The sequence below is a fragment of the Pseudorasbora parva genome, chromosome 13 (assembly GCF_024679245.1).
Source record: "Pseudorasbora parva isolate DD20220531a chromosome 13, ASM2467924v1, whole genome shotgun sequence".
Classification (NCBI taxonomy): Eukaryota; Metazoa; Chordata; class Actinopteri; order Cypriniformes; family Gobionidae; genus Pseudorasbora; species Pseudorasbora parva.
In genome coordinates, this window is record NC_090184.1 from 16,013,998 (window position 1) to 16,033,226 (window position 19,229).

Consider the following 19,229-nt stretch of genomic DNA (forward strand, 5'->3'; position numbering starts at 1 on the left):
TACCAACACCGGAGTAGATTACTTCGGACCAGTGGAAGTAAAGAAAGGAAGAGGAACTTGTAAAAGATATGGTGTGGTATTCACCTGTATGGCAAGTAGGGCAATACATCTTGAGGTAGCAAGTTCACTGGAAACAGATGCATGTATTAATGCGCTACGACGTTTCATTAGTAGAAGAGGACAAGTGGAACATTTAAGATCAGATAATGGTACCAACTTTGTTGGAGCACAAAGAGAACTGAAGGAGGCTCTTGCTACGTTAAATCATGATCAAATTCAAGGAGAATTGGCACAGATTGGAATTCGTTGGAGCTTTAATCCACCAGCAGGTTCACACCATGGTGGTATATGGGAAAGAATGATACGCTCTGTAAAAAAGGTTCTCCGCTCTGTTCTACATCAACAAATGTTAGATGATGATGGACTTCACACGGTTTTCTGTGAAGTAGAATCAATCTTGAATGATCGACCAATTACCAAGTTATCAGACGATCCTAATGATCTGGAGCCTCTGACGCCCAATCATCTTCTTCTCTTAAAAGGGAAACCAGCTTTACCACCTGGTGTGTTTGAACCTCATGACCAGTATATGAGACGACGATGGAGACAGGTGCAATACCTTTCAGATTTGTTCTGGAAAAGATGGCTACGGGAGTACCTGCCTTTGCTTCAAGAGAGGCAAAAGTGGAATCTAAAGAAAAGGAGTTTACTTGTTGGAGACATTGTGGCGATTATGGACTCATCAGCTTCTCGTGGTCCCTGGGCTCTGGGCAAGGTCATAGAGGTTTTTTCAGATAAACATGGTTTGGTGCGTTCTGTGAGGTTGCAGACTAAAGCCAGCATCATTGAACGACCAATAACAAAACTTTGTCTACTACATGAAGTTTAAATAACATTGCTTTGACTGGGTGTATGGTAATGTTTTTGGCTCCTTTTTTATTGTATTTGAATTGTTATGTTTGTTTATCATTAACAATTAGGGGTCGGTATGTAGGAGCCAAAATAAGATGTTCTTGTGTTGACCACAGAGTGGCGCTGTTGGTACACTATTGCTGTATATATGTGTGCTTCCTTTGTGATGGAAGCCAGGTGTTTTGACCCGGAAGGGCAAAAAGGTTTTGACCGCAATAGCGGGGAACATTTAAGGACACTCTTTTCCATTAAATGAACTGTACACAATGAGAGTAATTGATGGTGTTTGGAGTTGGCGAGCCACAATAAAGCGGTGATCGGATGCAAAGAAAGAATGGCTTTTCTTGTGTTTATGGATGAACTAGAAACAACGTAACGCGAGTCAACCTAGTTTCTCCGGGACCAAAACACCTCAGTAGCTTGTATTAGATTTAGCTTCTACAGTTAGCTTCACTTCCTGCCTCCTGAGAGACCTTCATCTGATGGATTTTTGAAGGCAGTATAGATGCATCCTTCGTTGCCTTTGACCCCACAATCCATATAGGCCGATGCATTCCATGTCGTGACAGTTGAGCTGGAAAAAGAAAGATGGTATCTGAAATAAGCAGATGTTTGTGTGTAAATGTAATTTTTGTTTTGTTTTAGTTCTCGACAAACTCATTTATTTTGCTGTATCATTAAACAGAGGTCCTCAGAGGTCTGTCCAAAATCAGTTTTGTGGGGTGCCTTTGTGCCCTTACAATGTCTTACAAGTCATTGCCTGATGATAAGCCAGCAATGCAACAAGTCAACTGCCTAGGTTTTTGGATGCAGCCTTGATTTTGTCCATTGGGAAATGATTGGATTGTTGGATCATTGTGGTTTTCCACTGCAGTGATCTCATGTGAGTGACAGGTTGTCCTGCCCTTGTGCCGGTGAAGACGTCATCATCAGAGAAGAGATGTTGATGCAAAAGAGGGGAAGTTATTTTAATTAAAGATTACAATGTTAAATTTTAATAATTTTTACCAAAAAAAAAAAAATATATATATAGGTAAACTACTGCACTTCATGCCAATTTTTGATTGAATGGTGACAAGATACATGTTGACTAGCCTATTTGATTGTTAAATTATCAATGTATGAATAAAACAATATTTTTTTTAGATAGTCAGTTATTTAAGGAATGATCACAAAAAAATAGGCTTACTTCATGTAGGCTACATTGGGGTGTTTATTGGAAGAAACAACTGGTCAGTGCTGTTTCATAGCCTACCAGTGGTAGGTAGATGTATTGCTATAGGCTAATTTTGTTGGATGCCTTTGTGACTTTAAGACATCAAATAAGAAACTTTCACGTTTTTATCATGCGTGACAACTTTATCTTGTGTTTATTCATAGACAGAACCACATCCGCTGTGTGGCTGTAACATGTTCGCTGAAGCTGCGCGAGCGTGCGCACCGCACAGAGTGTGGCGGAAGTGGACGCGCGTCATTGGCTGTTGACCTGACTCTTCAGAGTTGTGCGCGTGCATTCATTCAAACGGCTGACTTCTGGAGCGCGCGCAAGCAAGGAAAGGGCTGATCTCCTTCGAGCTCAAATTCATGTTTCATCCGTTTACTGCATAATTCTGCCAACCAAATCTCAAGGTAAGAGACGATTAAAAGCGACATTCTTATCGTTAGCCAGCGCCAGCTGACAATTTCTCCTTAGCTAACCTTGTAGCAAATAAAGCGGATGTATTGAGTTTATACAGATAACATTAACGTTAACGTTACTTTCAAATGGACAGTTGGACATTTTAGACAACATCTGCTACGTTCATAATGACAAGAAAGAGTGTTTTGTAACCTCAAGCTAAATCCTAGAAAATTGTAACCCTTCATATGTTAGCACCGTGGCTACAGCAAACTATTCACAAACTAACGTTATCTAACTTCATACAAATGTTTTGACAAATTTAAAGTCACCTTGTATACAAATAAAATGTTTAGGAACCAACATATTACTAACCATTAGCTTTCGTAGCCTGACCATCCCAATTCGCAATGAAGTGTAATAACGTAACGTACATTAACAATTTGTCACTTCCTGAACTAAAAATATCAATAAGCCACCAAAATATGAATGTTTTTTTGGCAGAAAACCCCCCAGCCTAAAACCAAAAAATCGGCACTGTTTGTGTTAATATATGAGGAAGGAAGAACTGTCAGTGTTTTAAAATGCTCGGTGGTTTACACAGACATATTGGATGATGTTAAAGGGACAGTTCACCCCAAAATGACAATTCTGCCACCATTGAAGCGAATGATGACTCAGACTATTATCCTTGTGTGTTCCGCTGCAAAAGTTATGCGGGTTTGGAATAGCATGAGGTTTAGTAAACAATGACGTAATCTCAGGTTTGTGTGAGCTGTCCGTTCAGTAATCCATGTTAAACCATCATGCCATTAGATGGACGTATAGCTTTATAGAGTGAAAGTGTAAAAGTCTTTTAAGCTGCTAGAGTAACGTTAAAGCTCATTCGGTTGTGTCCTGCTGGTCTGATGGGAAACAGATTCATTGAATGTCAGATTAACAGCTTTGATAATCTCATGATAATGTTAAATCTGAGGTCTTTGAGCTGTACAGTTTGTTTTGAAGAAGCTTATTGGTTCATTACTTTAGGACTGATAGTAATATTTAATACACATTCTTTGTCTGAATGTGAAAGTAATAGTTCACCCAAAAATGATTTAGCTGTTATTATACTGTTCCAAACCCATACTACTTCCTTCTGTGGCACTCCACAGATGTTTAGCAGAATGTCAAAGCTGCTCTTTTTCAATATAATACAAGTAGATGGGAATCAAGAGCAGCTTAGACAAGAGGAACAATTATACATTTTAATAATAATACATTTAATTTATAAAGCACTTTTCATTTTAAAGAAAGTCTCAAAGTGCTTTAAAGGGAGGAACAATAAAATAAAGTATTTTGAGTAATTAAGATTAAGTTAAAATCAACAAAAATGTAACATATATATAAACACAAATGTAAACAATCACATGAAAGGCCTGTTTCCATAAAGGACAATAATATAATTCACTACAATTTGAAAGTTCTGAATAATTACCTTTGAAAATGTTTTTGAAAGAAGTATCTTCTGGTCACCAATGCTGTTCATTTAGTTGATCAAAATAGAGTAAAACAATACAATTTTAAAATAATAATTAGTTAATTTCTATTCTAATTCTATTGTTTCTTATTTAATTTTGAATATATTTGTATAATGTAGTTTCTTCTTGTGATGACAGCTGAATTTACAGCATCTTTACTCCTCCCTTTAGTGTCACATGATTCTTCAGAAATTATTCTAATACTCAGTTATTAATGTTTTTTTAATCAATGTCAAAAACTGTTTTTGCTGCTTATTTTTTCAGGATTCTTTGATAAATAGAAACATCAACAAACAGCATTTTATTAAACCCATTTTTGGAGCAGTATTTAAAATGTCTTTACTTTCTTTTTGACACATTTAATGCATCATAGAATTAAAAAAATAATTATTCAGCAATCTTACATTACCATTTACAATTTTGGGGTATCACCTTGGTGAGACTTTCAAAAACATAAAATTTACAGTATTACTGTTTTTACTGTATTTTTGATCAAAATAAATGCAGTTTTGTTGAGCATTAAATATACTTTTTTTTTTTAAAAAACGTAAAGGCACAATATGTAAGAATTTTGGGTTAAAATTAGAGGCCGACAGACAGTGGATTTTACCAATACTGAGTGCAAATTGCTAGGGCTGGGCGATATGGCCACAAAAAAATCATAGATTTTTTGCCAAAAATTTGATTTACGATTTTAATCGATTTTTTTTCTTTTTTTTTTTCTTTTTTTTTCTTTTTTCTTCCTACTTAAAATTAATCTGCATGACAAATAAATTGTTCAAAACAAGTTTTAACTTTATTTTGTTTAGGTAAAATATTTGCAGCTTGGTAGAGTGCCTACCTGGGGTGCAAAACTTTCAGCATGTGAATAACCCAGACCATTCCACAATATAAATGGGCACCATATTTTTTGCAATATACAGTATACATATCAAAGGTTTATTAATTGATATGCAGATCAAATTAACTTTTATTAACAACAGTAATGTGCAAAAAAAAAAAGTATTGGAAAAATTTTAATGTTATGCTATTTAATAATATGCTAATGATATTATTTAATATAGATTACCATTGTTCTTCAATAGTCTCACACTAAATTGACCGACAGCTTCAGTTATTATTAAATGAGCTCTTTACTTGCTTTCTGTGTAATTTAGTTTTTCATGAGACTTGGTGACTTCGTACTTTTCTCCATATATTAGGGAGTGGAAATGGCTAATAAATCAATAAGTGCTCTTCTGCTGGTTATAGTGGTGGGCACGGCATATCTTTTTTTAATAAAAAATGCTTGTTTGCCACAAAATGGATTAAACATTAAAAAAATAAACTAAAAGACTATTTCTTTCACAAGACCCCTTTAAACTTTTAGTTTTACAAACCATCACATTAAAAATAGCATATTTTGGATATTTAGAGCTTTGAAGTGCTGGAAATAAGTGCAGTACGTGTACAAATAAGTGTACGAAACCATTGGAAAGTGCTTGAATTTCAATCTCAAAAGGTTGTACAGGAGATAAATAATGACAACAACATTAAATCCATGTGGTTTTACTACAGTAAATCATGGTGAATGTTGGTGATTTGTGACTGAAACCCCTGACCTTCGCTCATGTCGTCTCCACGTCAAGCTTTGATCTGATATCTGTGGTTAATAACAGAATTCTGCACCGAACGCTTCCACTAGATCACAGCAGCGATGTTATTAATTCTGTGGTGAATTTAAACGCTCTCTCACTGGATCTTTAGCGCTGTGTATCGTGTCTGTCACGAGATCGGCCCGTGTATGAGCTCGCGCTGCGTTCGTTGTCCACGCAGCTCAAATGAGTGCAGTTCCGTTCAGACTTCAAACACACTTTACAGCAAGTTATTGTTAATAGTTCTGTGAAAAACTGAACCAATGACACTGTATGTTGTTAAACGCTATCCTTGTTGTTTGTGTATCTCTGTGGCACTGGCAAACGCGCGGGGAGGGCTGAGCTATTGCGGGAGCCCAGAGGGAGCATCGGCGGATTTGAGAGAAAACCGATTTTCATTCACAAAAATCGACATGAAACTACAAACTCGAATTAATCGATAAAATCGATTTATCGCCCAGCCCTACTATCAGCTTGAATCAGTCGACCCATTCTCCTCCGACCTCTATCATCAACAAGGCATTTTTGCCCCCAGGACTGCTGCATACTGGATTTTTTTCCGTTTTCACACCATTCTGTGTAAACCCTAGAAATGGTTGTGTGTGACAATCCCAGTAACTGAGCAGATTGTGAAATACTCAGACCGGCCCATCGGGCACCAACAACCAGGCAATGCTCAAAATTGCTTTAATCACCTTTCTGACATTCAGTTTGGAGTTCAGGAGATTGTCTTGATCAGGACCACAACCCTAATTGCATTGAAGCAACTGCCATGTAATTAGTTGATTAGATAATTGCATTAATGAGAAATTGAACAGGTCTTCCTAATAATCCTTTAGGTGAGTGTATATTGCATAATGCATTTAGTTCATGTAAGCGAGCTAAATAAGCTAATACAACCTAGTTAACAAATGGGACTTACAGTCTGTTAACTGTAGCATTTACTAGGGCTGGGTATCGATTCAGATGTTCCAATTCTATCCGATTTTGATTCACAAGCCCTCAAACTGCTTCAAATGTCTAAGCTGTTGGCTATCGTCGCGTGAGTAAACATCAGTAAACAACACGATCGTGTGCTTCGTCATTCAAAAGCGGTTACTCCATTGTTGTTCTTTGTATAACGTTACACTAGTCTGACATGCAAAACCGTTTTGCTTGCTACTGCTAAGGTTTAGTCGCATACAATAGTCCATAAACCGAATCATGTCCTCATAAACTGCGAGTAAACACACACAAATGTTGACAGGCCACTAAATACAGTACATACCACAGAGATGGGCGTCCTGCTGTTGCTGTTTTTCCTGTTTAATTTATTTCAGCCTCCGAATTTGATTCTGGATCGATAGCCACGGGTTTCTCCACGCTTGAGGTAAAGCCCTGCATTTATGCCCGAGCCCGACGGGCCCCGACTTTTTTACGCCCCTAGGGCCGGGCTTCGGGCCAATTTTCACGTCATGCCTAAAACGCGGGCCGGGCTTCGGGCCTTTTTTTAGGCTTCTCCTTCGTTTTATATTTATTTTATCACTTAAAAGGAACAATGAGTTCTGCGCTGGTGGAAACAACACGACACCATAATAGCTAACGCGACTGTCAAGATGGCTCGCACAGTGTTCAAAGCATAGGTTCAGAGTCCGTGCCAGCAGCAGCAGCGCGCGTTTCTTCAGCGCAGCTGCTAGAGTTAAGGCCGGAGACACACTGCAAGCGTGGTGTGAGCGTGGCGTTTCTGTTGCGTGTCATCCGCGGGGCGTCTGCTGCTATTAATGTACAGGGAAGCCCTATACTTCATGTTAAATATAAATATATTGCCTATTGATACAGCAAAGACAACGTCGGCAGTAGCCGGCCCATACCATATCCATATTGACGGCAAAAGGCTACAGAATATTTCGTTCTGTATTGACTGGCTTAATATTTCAAAATCGATAATTACCGGTATGTTGTTTTTTATTATTACAATTAGGCCTATCTGCATTTATGTTAACCTACAGACTTTCAAACATGAAAATGTCATTATGTGTGTCACAATGTATTATGGGCTATATATGTTGTAGTCAGATAGATATGATGGTGCTGCAACACGCATCGCTGCAAATGACTAATGCAAGCCAATGCAAATGGCCGTAAATTAAACTTAAAATAAGTCTTAGATGCTCAAAAACACAATCATCTTCAATAAAAATGAATGTGACTAAATTATCTTACCAGTGCGCTTAGGTCGCGCTCTCTTATGTGGTCTTTGAATTTGAAATGAGCTGCTGAATAAAATGCATCTAATCTTATGCTTTCGTTCCTGTAAACTCCATTAAATGAGCATATACCCCGGGAATTGAAGATGGGATTTATATTCATTTTGCGTAGGTGTAAGGTAGGCTATAAGACAACCTGCATGTTCTTTTTTATTATTATTTGTTTTTAGATTGTTTAGCTCCGTTTGCGAGAGCCGCAGAATCAGCCTGCCTCAGCTCGTCAAAAATGCCTTTTAGGCTTCTGGTGGTAATAGTAGGCGAAATTAACTAATTGTTAATGTGATGCTTAAAGTGTTTTATGGATTTTATTATAGGCAAGACAAGTCAAGAGTTGATTTGAGAGACTAAATCGATTAAATATGCGGTTAACTCACTGTGGCCGCTGGCCGCTTTTGGTCGTCACTTAAAAAATTTAAACTTTAATTTAACAAACAAAAAAATGCTCTAAACATTTTTCTAAATTAACTTAATAAAGAAACTAAACGAAATATAACTACTTTGACATTAAAAACAAAACAGAACTATTTTAATGACCGCAACAATGTAAAAAAAAAAAAAAAAAAAAAACGGGCTCCAGTCGGACTCGGGCCGAGAATTTTGATAAGCTGTCGGACACGGGCCGGGCTAGGGCCTCAGCGTCTCGGGCCAGGGCCGGGCTAGGGCCTAGATTTGAGGCCCGTGCAGGGCTCTAGCTTGAGGACACCACCGCTTTGTGCGCATTCGTCGTTCTTTAGCTCCGCTCACACAATACGCCTCCAGGCGCTCGTTTTTTTTCCTATATTTCTTTTATAAATATGATAAAACTAAAGACTTTTTGGAGATATGAAGGATGCAATACTCTATAGCAGGGCTATTCAAATCTTACCCTGGAGGGCCAATGCACTGTAGAGTTTAGCTCCAACCCTAATCAAACACACCAACCTGTGATTTTCTAATGATCCTGGAGACATTGATTAGCGTGTTCAGGTGTGCTTGATTAAGGTTGGAGCTAAACTCTGCACTGGATTGGCCCTCCAGGGTAAGATTTGAATAGCCCTGCTCTATAGGTACTCAAGATTGACATGAGATTGATGATTTCATTGGTCCGAACAGTTTCTGTTCGGGGATAATTACTCCTCAATGGAGCAAGGCCAGACCGAACTGCCCGACCTAAACATTTTGTGGGCGGGGTTAAGTTCGGCTGGCATCCAGGCTAACCAACAGCTATAACAACACAGACAATCAATATCATTGGAAGAACTTTCAGGACATTTTTTCCCACCTGATGAACAATAATAACATTAACAGCTAATAAAAATCCACCAGAGGTTAAAGAGCTCACACATTTGAAATGGCAGACAACATAACTGCAGACTGTGCTTACAAGTTCTTGCAATCCACATTGGAGTGGATGCTAATATATATTTATCATTACATTTATAGTTATCGTCCAGGTGTGAACTGGCCTTAACTCCTAGTCCGTTTGTCTTCTTGCTGACTTCAAGGATGACAAGACGGGAGTGAATTGTCTGTTCTCGACCAGAACTTGAGGTTGGGCAGAGGATGCTGGAGGAAGGTGATGGAGAGGTGGAGGAGATCGGAGCAGGAGGAGAGGGGCTTCAAGCTGAGGTGGAAAGGCTGACGGCAGAACTCCAAGAAGCCAATGAGGAGAAGTTACAGGCTGCACGGTACGGTCTGGCCGTTCTGGAGGAGAGTGCTGCTCTTAAAACCAAACACAGCCAGCTGGAAGAAGAACATGAAGCCCTTAAGATGGAAATGCAACAGCTGAGAGAGGTCAGTCAAGAGAAAGATATAGAAGAAGAGGGGCAGAAGCTTTTTTTCCATTTGCATTTGATATCAAGTGATGACTCAACACCACCAAAATTGTTTATTGTATTAAATTATTAATTAAATATTTGGAAATAATTAAAATGATTTATTATGACGTAGGAGTGAGTATTTCTTGTCTGAATGACTTCTCAGCAGCCAATCATTTTCAGCACAAAACATTTGTAATCAAACAAACCATGTTTATTATTGAAGCAAGTGAGCCTGTTAACTGTAAACAGTTGGGTCATGTCTCCTATTACCTTCCGTATTTTGTTTATCGTTTTTTTTTTTAGGATGTGGGCATATCCCAACCACTTCATGTTTGCATTTGAGAACAGATACATTTGTTGATATAGCGGTAAACATACCTATTAAGCTCACAAAATCTACATTGAGACATTTTAGTGCACAGGGTATTGGTTTGAGTAAATAAATTATGTAAAAATAAAAGATTAATCTCTCACACAATAAAATTTCATTTTATTTTTAATGACAAAAGCATTTAATTCAAGATATACATCCTTTAATGCAAAAGGTCTGGCTGCACTTAATGGGTACATGTTTGTACCCTTTAAGCACACCCCTGTTCCCATTAAGCTCACGTTTTCTTGGGAAAAATTCTTGTTTATTTTAAACAACATTTTAAAGAATAATTTTATAAAGATGAACTTGAATTGACAATAATTAGTTAATATTCAAAGTTTGTTTATATATTTAAATAGTATTTACATTACATAAGGAGCTTAAAGGGAGCAAACTGAGCTTTATTAGAACAGCAAACCTTTAATTAATTAACAATAAATTGTATAAATTTAAAAGGACATTTTTGCTAAATAAATAATCTAGGTCATGTATTCAGTTCATACATATTTGAATATGAAAAGCTATTGAAAAATCTATGAAATTATACCTTTTCTTTTTGATATCACACCTAACCTGTGATTTTCATATTAGCTCACCTTCAAATAATGTGACATCTTTAAAAAATAATTGTAAAACCACAGAACATCAATAAACTGTAACTTTATAATATAATGGATTTAAAAGTACAAGCCAGTAATGCCTGTGAAGTAATATATTAGTGTAGCACACTATCTTTTACAGCTAGTAAGCTAACAGTGTTCTGTAGCATCTTTTGGATCTAACTATAATTATTTCCCATAAATTCCATAGAATTTGATGGGTTTTCTCTTTCCTTTTAAAAGTTCAAAAGCCTATTAATTTGTCTGATTACATGGGTAGGCCCATGTTGGTTTTTGAGTTTAGCTTTGTTGTTTTTTGTTTTGTTTATTGTTGTGACCCTATCAGAACAGACATGCAACTCAATTTTGGATCATGACTCACCAATTCAGAACCACTAAGAGTCACTGAGTGCTTTTTCCCATAGAAGAATTTTGTCCAAGTAACAGTCAAGCATTGAGAAGCATTGCTGTCATTTAGCTGTTACACAACCAGCCCTGGGATTTCTCTTTGCCCTTCTTATATTGAATGATCAGAATCATTTTCTTGCATTGTGATACATATCCTTGTGGTATTATACCTGGATAGTTTGTATACTTGATGTTTTGTCTGGACATAGGACACTTCACCTTAAGTGACCTGTTTTCCTTTTAGTCAGTGTCATGCAGGATTTGTCATTTCATTTTTGGTTGAGCACTCAGCTTGGGTATGATGGCTAAATTATCCAAAGCTTTTCCCTGCAGAAATCCATAAAAAGCAACTTGACATTTAAATTGAATGATAACCACGTCATAAACAGTTCTTTGGGACCCAGGGGAGTAACCAGTAGTAATTTTAGATTTTTGCATCTGATGGCAAAAAAATTCTGTAGCTTTGGGGATTTGTCAAGCCAACAAAGAGCTTGATCTAGTGGTCTGCATGCTCATTTTTTTTGGATAATAATCTTTTCTAGATTTAATGAGCTCCTGTGAAATATGAGCTGAAAGCAAACCAAGGACTTTACTTCTTAGCAGATTGTCAGGCCATTTCTATTTACTTAAACTGCCGTGTTTCTCCATTTAAAAAAGATGCCATTTTATTTTCAAATGTTTTTATTTATTTTATTTTTTGCCATATTTGGAGGGAAATGCATAGTTATTAAGGTTTGAAATTAAGGGGTGTCTTGACTTTAAAAATTGAGGACGTGTATTAAAGGTCCCATTCTTCGCGTGTTTTCGAAGCTTTGATTATGTTTACAGTGTGCAATATAACGAGTTCATGTTTCGCGTGTAAAAAACATTTTTCACACAATTGACTTATCTGTACAGCGCTGTTCCCTCTGTCCTAAAAACGGCCTGATGATTTCCTTGTTCTATGAAGTCCCCCCACCCCACCCCCCCACCCCCCTATTTTGCTGTTCTTGTGGGCGGAGGGTTAGTTAACAAACGGTTCTAGTGACGTCATTCCTGCAGGAGGTGTAGTCCAAACTGGCCATTAGCTGTAGGCTTTGAAAGGGAACTACTGTTAAATAAAATATCTCGCTTGGCATTGAACTTTGAGCTTTATAATTTTACAGGTATTATTTATGCTCTAACAGCAACATTACACACTAACTAAAGTTTGAAAGATGGGATCGCGAAGAACGGGACCTTTAATGTGTTCCCATTTTGTGTGTATACCAGCATTTTAATAGAGCACTGTTCATAGTTCAGACAGATCAGTCTATGTGGTCAATGGCCAAATAGGAAAACAAATGGGCTGTAAGCCTGGTATGAGTGAGCCTTTTTGGCTCTCTTTCTTAACCGATTTACTACATAAATCTGGGCCCAAAATCCCTGAGTTTGGACTTTTACAGTTTTACAGGTCTGCTGCATATTGAGCACATTATATGTGCATATCCATTATTAGTTGGCCAACTTCAGCTAATATGTCACAGATATGAAGTTCACATATATGTGGCACATTGTAGACCCACTCCCTGTGGTAGAAGATTAGGCTCATGTATTTCTCTCTTTGTGTGTCTGATTAGTAGAGCATGAAATCAGCAAAGTAGGTGAGTGTGGTAGAGTGAGATGACTGGAGTGAACAGATCTGGGTCTAGTGCCAAACTGCAAATATATATATATATATATATATATTTATTTATTTAAAAAAATTTTTTTTTTTAGTGTATCATCTAGAGATGCAGCCGTCATTTCCTGTTTAGTCTTCTAAGATTCTACTAATGAATATTTGTATTGAATTATCTTTTTCATGCAATAGTTTAGCCACAAATGAAGATTTACTGACAACCTCCCGCCTCCGCATGCTGTTTCATACCAATACGATTTTATTTCTATCCTGAAACATAAAAGGAGAATTGGGGCAGAATGTCCAAGCAGCTTTTTTCCATACAATGACTACAAAAATAGTGTTGATGCCAAAAGTCATTGGTTCTTTATTGTGTGTTGTTTAGATTTTAGAGGTCATATGAAAGATGTGCAGCAAGGTATTTATAATTCATGGGATAGTTCACCCAAAAATTCATGATTCATGATTCAAACTCATGATTTACTCACCGTCAAGCCATCCTAGGAATATGACATTCTTCTTTCAGACAAATACAAATAGAGAGTTGTATTAAAAAATGTCCTGTCTAATCCAAGCATTATAATGGCAGTAAATGGCAGAATAAGCTGATGCAGGGAAAGTGCATGATACAATTTGTTCTAAACATGACACGTGCTTTCTATTAAGGGCTTCAAAATTACTGGTAATATGAATAATATGGTTATATGTATAGTTTAAAGCAGCTTGTCCTGTCAGATGCTCTGAGAGGTAGGCTGCTTGTGCTGACAGACAAATAAATACTTATGGTGTTCAATGTGTTTGAAATGTGGTGCTTTCCTCAGTGCATAACTTACATTTCACAGGTATATTCTCCATCTGTAAATGTTGAAAAAGTCATGCGAATATGTCCATTTTGCTCTCTGGAGAGGTCGAGCCTTCTGCAAGTGAATCTCCGCTATAATTCAGGCTTCCGTGAATGAGCATCGCCTCGTGCATCCACGTCAAACAGATTGAGTGCAACAGAACAGGAATGCAATAATTATGACTAAACTATACATATTTCTAAAATATGTATTGGACCATAAATGTGCCATATTTTGAATTTTGAAACCTAAAAGTAAATATATATATTTTTTTTAATAAAAGTGACCATTATATCAAATATAGGCTAATATACCTATATTTTAGTTTAGTGAATTGAAAAACACAATTATTATACTTCTTTTTAAGATTGTAAATACCATTTTGCACATAATGTATTGCATGGCCTACATTGCATTCACTGTATTTGTTTATAGCCTTCAATATCAACATTGTTTTTAGGACATCATTGGGCAGGATGTGAAATAAAATGTGTAATAAAATGATAGTTTCATTATTAAAATAAATACAGATTTTTTTTCTTTTATCCAAATAGAGTAACCTAGTAAATCCTGGGATATATACCGTGCCTCGCCATTCAACCAAAAAAGATATGATATGATTTTTTTTTTCTTTGGCCATATCGCCCAGCCCTACAGAAACCCATAAGTTCACTTCAGAAGTATAATATAACTTAAATTGTATTCGTCTGAAAGAAGAATGTCTTATACACTCAAAAGGACTGGAGGGTGAGTAAATTATGGGGTAATTTTAATTTATGGGTGAACTATACCTTTAAAATCATTAAATAATGTTTGTTTACTGGAGAAAAAAAAAAAAGGAAAAAAAAAAAAATAATATATATATATATATATAAATTTCTGCATCATTTTTATTTAGTTTAACTTGATTTTCCAAAATAACTAAAACTGAAATAAGTGTATAAACTATGGACAATACGAATTGACAAAAATACACACGTGAATGACAAAATTACTGAAAATAACTCAAATGAAAAGATAATTAAAAAAAAAAATCTAAATATTTATAAAAACTATTTTTTTGTCAGTAAGAGCTTGGCCTTATAAATCACCTTTTGCTTTTGTTGTATGGAAAAGAGCTGCTGAGATATTCTAACGTCTCCTTTTGTGTTTCACGCAAGGAAGTCATTTGGGGTGGATAAGCAAATCTTTTAAACAGCATTTTCGGTATAAACTCTTCTGCATGACGCTTACAGGCTTTCTCATGCACGCTTCAATTCCCCTGCTTCACTCTGCCTTTCATCACTAATTATAGAGTAGCACAAGCATGTTTTTCCCACATGTTCTCACATGATTCAAATTATAATGTTCAGAGAAAAGTGTGTGGCTAAGTTAATGGTAACCTGTCCAGTATTGGTTCATCTGGTAACAGTTCAGTTCTGGGTGAGACAATCTGGGGCATGTTTGTCACAATTTGTCCAAGCACAAAAGCATTCATTAAATGCATTGTAATTGCACCCTCTGGTTGCCAGTGACGCTGGAATGTAATGTATAGGGTTTCACTTCGCCCACCTCTTACAGTTGCTGTTGTTTATTGACTAGCCAAGTAAACAAATTACTCAAAATAATAAGACGAACAACTTCTTAATTTTCAACAGCTCTGAAAACTGCTGTTCTCATTTGAAGAATTTCAGATATTCACGCAAAGTAGCAGAGGGCCGTAAATTGTGTCAATGTCGCTTGTTCATTCAGTCAATCAGCTAAATTGTTTTGTTTCTTCTTTTGTTGGGAACTGGCAAAAACGCCTTATGTAATTCAGTGTCTTTGTTATGATGGAGATGAGAGGGTTTGATTGATGTATATGTTTATAGGCTCTGGCAGACTCTGTGAGCAGCCATAAGCGTGCAGCCGCAGATGGGGAAAATCGAGAAGAGAGGCTCATGCAAGAGTCGGCCACTAAAGAGGCGGCAATGGAGATTCGCATGGATGAGCTGCAGACGGAGCTTAAACAGGCCCGTGTAATGCTGGCCAATGTTTCGTCTGAAAACGAGAGACTGTCCGGGCTCTCCACTCAGCTGAAGAAGGTACATACACCATCATCAGTCAGAAGACCGGTTTTACATTAAAATTTGCCTAACCATTCCTAACCACATACACAATTCCAATAAAACGCTGATTGACTTTAAGTTATGAGCTGTATAATAGGGTTCATATGCTAAGAGGCCCTATTTATATGTAACATTACAAAAAAATCTGAGCTGAAATGGAGCTAAACAATGCACCATCTGCTGGCTTACAAGCTGATCAAAGTAAAAGTGGTAATAAGAGTCCTTGTTTTCATGAGGCCTGATCATGTGACACAAAACCAGGTTGAATTTCAAAGTCAGCTTGAAGTGAAGAAAGGCCAAGTGAGCTACTAACAGAATTATTGTACGTGTACAATACACTTACAGTGTGCAAATGCTCAGTTGTATAAATGTCATTCTTGTAGTAATGCACTGAAATAAATTCTTCAGTCTTGACCAAAGCCAAGAAATTTGAAGACGGTGGGCCAAAAGGTGTTTTTTTCTTTTCTTTTTGAATTATTAATTTAATTTTTACACTTTTTGTGGGGAAAAAATATGATTTTTAGCTTATAACCAAGCACTTTTTTTAATTAAGATTTTTTTTTAATTCTAAAGGAAATGTGGCGAGTTCTTTAATAAAATAATAATAAAAATAATAATAATACTTCTCTGCCTTATTTTAAACAGCTTCACAATGTCTGCACAACTATTGTCCATTTATTTGTCATGCCATTGGTGTGGTCAATGGCCGTCTTCACTGTTAGTTGTATGGAAAGTGCAACTGGGACATTGTGCTAAACGTCACCTTTTTTGGTCAAAGTAAGGTTTGGAATATGTGGACGTGCAAATCAAGACACGTAAAATTGAGTATTAAATTACAAAATTTAAATTGAGTAAACCATCCCCTTGAATAGATTTACAGCTGCAACATTTTATAAAGCTACCACCATGTAATTGCTGTGTAGTAGCTCTAATTATTTCTGTTCAGTCTGAATTCTGTGGACTTGCCCTGACTGACTTTCTCTGCTCTCTAGGAGTGCGAGTGTTTGGAGGTGGAGAAGACCCGTATGAGAGAGGAGATGAAGGAGTACAAGACTCGAGAGGTGCAGCAGCTTCAGGATAACAGTGAGCTGGAAGAGGAGAACATCTCCCTGCAGAAACAAGTCTCAGTGCTTAAGGAGAACCAGGTGTGTGAGAAAATGTTGTGGGTGGTGTTGCTGGGGGTCTAGAGAAGGCTAATATTTAAGTACTGTTTGTGTTGATGTTTTCTCTGTTTTATTCAGTAACCAGCTATGTTTCTCATAAATATGTCAGTAATCCTCTAATGCGAGGCTAAGCTCTTTCTTTTTGTGTTTACTGAACATAAGTCTCTCCTAGTGGAATATTCACTTGAGATGTCTTATGACTTTGAATGTGTTTCTCACAGCTGCTGTCACTGCAGTACAAACACTTCTGTTGTAGCATTTCAGACTCAGCTGATTTTTGACAAAGCCTTCCTTTTGAGGGAACACACAAGAGAAAGGTCTTATTCACTTCCCGCATAAATATTCACAGTCACACGAGGACGCCTTCCCTGTTGGACTAAAAACCGGTTTGCTCAGGGTGAATTCATGCAGTAAATAAACAAAATAATTTGTCCTCAAGACTTGACTTTAATAACTAGACTACTCATAGTGAATTAACTCAAATGTGTGTTTTCAAGAATTTAACAGCATGTCGTGATGTCACCATCTCATCGTATGCAAAGGTTTGGGATTAACACTGCAACGTGACACTGAATAAATTTTTTATTTAAATTTAGTGTCGTAGTGATGGCTAGGATGCCATAAAGGGATTACATGGCTTCCTTTTTTACCCTAGTAAAATAATATATATTTATTGTCATTTGTTTATGAAAATGGGAACTAACCATCAGTTAAGAGTGTGGTTATTGTTTGTGTTTTACTGTGATCATTTGTTAAATGACGTTAGATCAGTAAAGGCAGGCTAATCCAGCCTAACAAGTTAACACTGTGGTGGTATGTTTTGGGGGCAGGGAGCTACATGGGACAAGAGAAAGCAGAGGTGGAAAGAGTAACAAAATATTCTACTCAAGTAAAAATTACTTCAATTAAATTTTACTTGGGTACAGAGTGTATTTGACTGGTTTTTATTCAAATAAAATGTGGAAAATGCTCATTAGGCATTTTCTCAGATCAGCTCAGGATGTGTTCATGTCCAAATATGGTTTGTGAGCCGTGAAAAACACCATGAGCATCACGAGTAGACTTGAGTATGTAGTAGATGGAGCTGCTCATTCACACAGAGACAGAACAAGCAGATTATATATTTATATAGCAACGTTTTGCACTTTAATATTCACAGACCATGTTGTGACTCGTGATTTGATTTATTGTAGGCCTACAGCTCTACTTAGAGCTGTAGGCCTACAAGTTATTTGTTCATCAGTTTGCGTGTATTACATGAATTCTTCATTTAAATGTAAAGTTAATATTCATGACTGGACTCTGAGATTCCCTCTGCATCACAAATCATACGGCCTTACGTTATAAACCTTTTTCTGCACAGAGGGATGTGTTCCTGAACATGTAATGTGTTTCCTAATTTCCATCCACATTTTTTTGCTAATGTGATATCCTCCAGGACAACACCATGCATATTAGATGAAAAATTCATACTGAAAATATAAGTAAAGCTAATTCAAAATATTAATAAATGCTATAATAGCATGCATATAATAACAATAGTTTTCACGTTCATGTTCAGATCTCTAACTGCAAAGTCCTCCTTATCCTTATACCTATTTTTTTCAACCAGTAAAATTAGTCTGTATTTGATTTACTATTGCAACTAGACAGACTATCTAAACATTTATTTTTGTGCCCACAGGTGGAGTTTGAGTTAGTGAAGTTGGAGTTGACCCATAAAGACGAGGAGCTAGAGGTGATGAGGGCACAGCTGGAAGAGGCCGGGCGTCTGAGGGAGATCGCAGAGCGCCAGTTGGATGAGGCACTCGAGGCCCTGAAAGAGGAGAGGGAGCAGAAGAACAGCCTGAGACGAGAACTCACCGCCCTTACCCTCAACCCCTTCGACTCTATCGGCCACTTGGAGATACAGCTGGATGACAGCCGGGATGGAGAGAAGGACAAAGAGGGAGGAGAGGAGGACGAGGAGATGGACAGTGGGTATAATAACTCTAAAGGGATGGAGAGAAACCGGTGCTCCACACCCAGAAACAGCGACATGTTCCTCAGACCTCAGGCTCCTGGGCTGGTGGCCGACCTTCTGAGTGAGCTGCACCTGTCCGACAGCCAGAAACTCAAGCAGCAACTGCTGCAGGTGAGGCAACCTGTTCACATCCTACTTGCTCTTTACTCATTTCTTGAGCTGTGGCAGCATTGTCCTTTCAGAGGTTCATCATTGGAAAGTTTGCCAAACTATCTTGAGAGAATTGTTTGTGTGTGTATTTGTGTATTCTTTCCTTCCTGCCTTGGTTTGCATGCACTGACATACACATTTTACTTTGCAAATTAGATATTAAATACACATTTTTCTTATTGGACAGTGGAAATACACATTCCAAATTCACACACC

The 19,229-nt window shown here is 37.2% G+C and overlaps 1 protein-coding gene across 3 annotated transcripts in view; it reads left to right on the top strand.

Moving 5' to 3' along the window:
- Positions 1-2,382: 2,382 nt before the first annotated feature.
- Positions 2,383-19,229, top strand: part of zgc:162200 (uncharacterized protein LOC558638 homolog) — a 30,846-nt gene continuing 13,999 nt past the window's right edge. Inside the window, exons 1-5 of one of the 3 annotated variants that reach the window (XM_067413275.1) lie at positions 2,383-2,541; positions 9,353-9,703; positions 15,441-15,653; positions 16,670-16,822; positions 18,525-18,974. In XM_067413275.1, the coding sequence (XP_067269376.1) occupies positions 9,473-9,703; positions 15,441-15,653; positions 16,670-16,822; positions 18,525-18,974 (1,047 nt within the window). In that variant the 5' untranslated portion in view covers positions 2,383-2,541; positions 9,353-9,472. The remainder of the gene's footprint in view (positions 2,542-9,352; positions 9,704-15,440; positions 15,654-16,669; positions 16,823-18,524; positions 18,975-19,229) is intronic. The other 2 variants (XM_067413274.1, XM_067413276.1) reach the window with 2 other exon arrangements.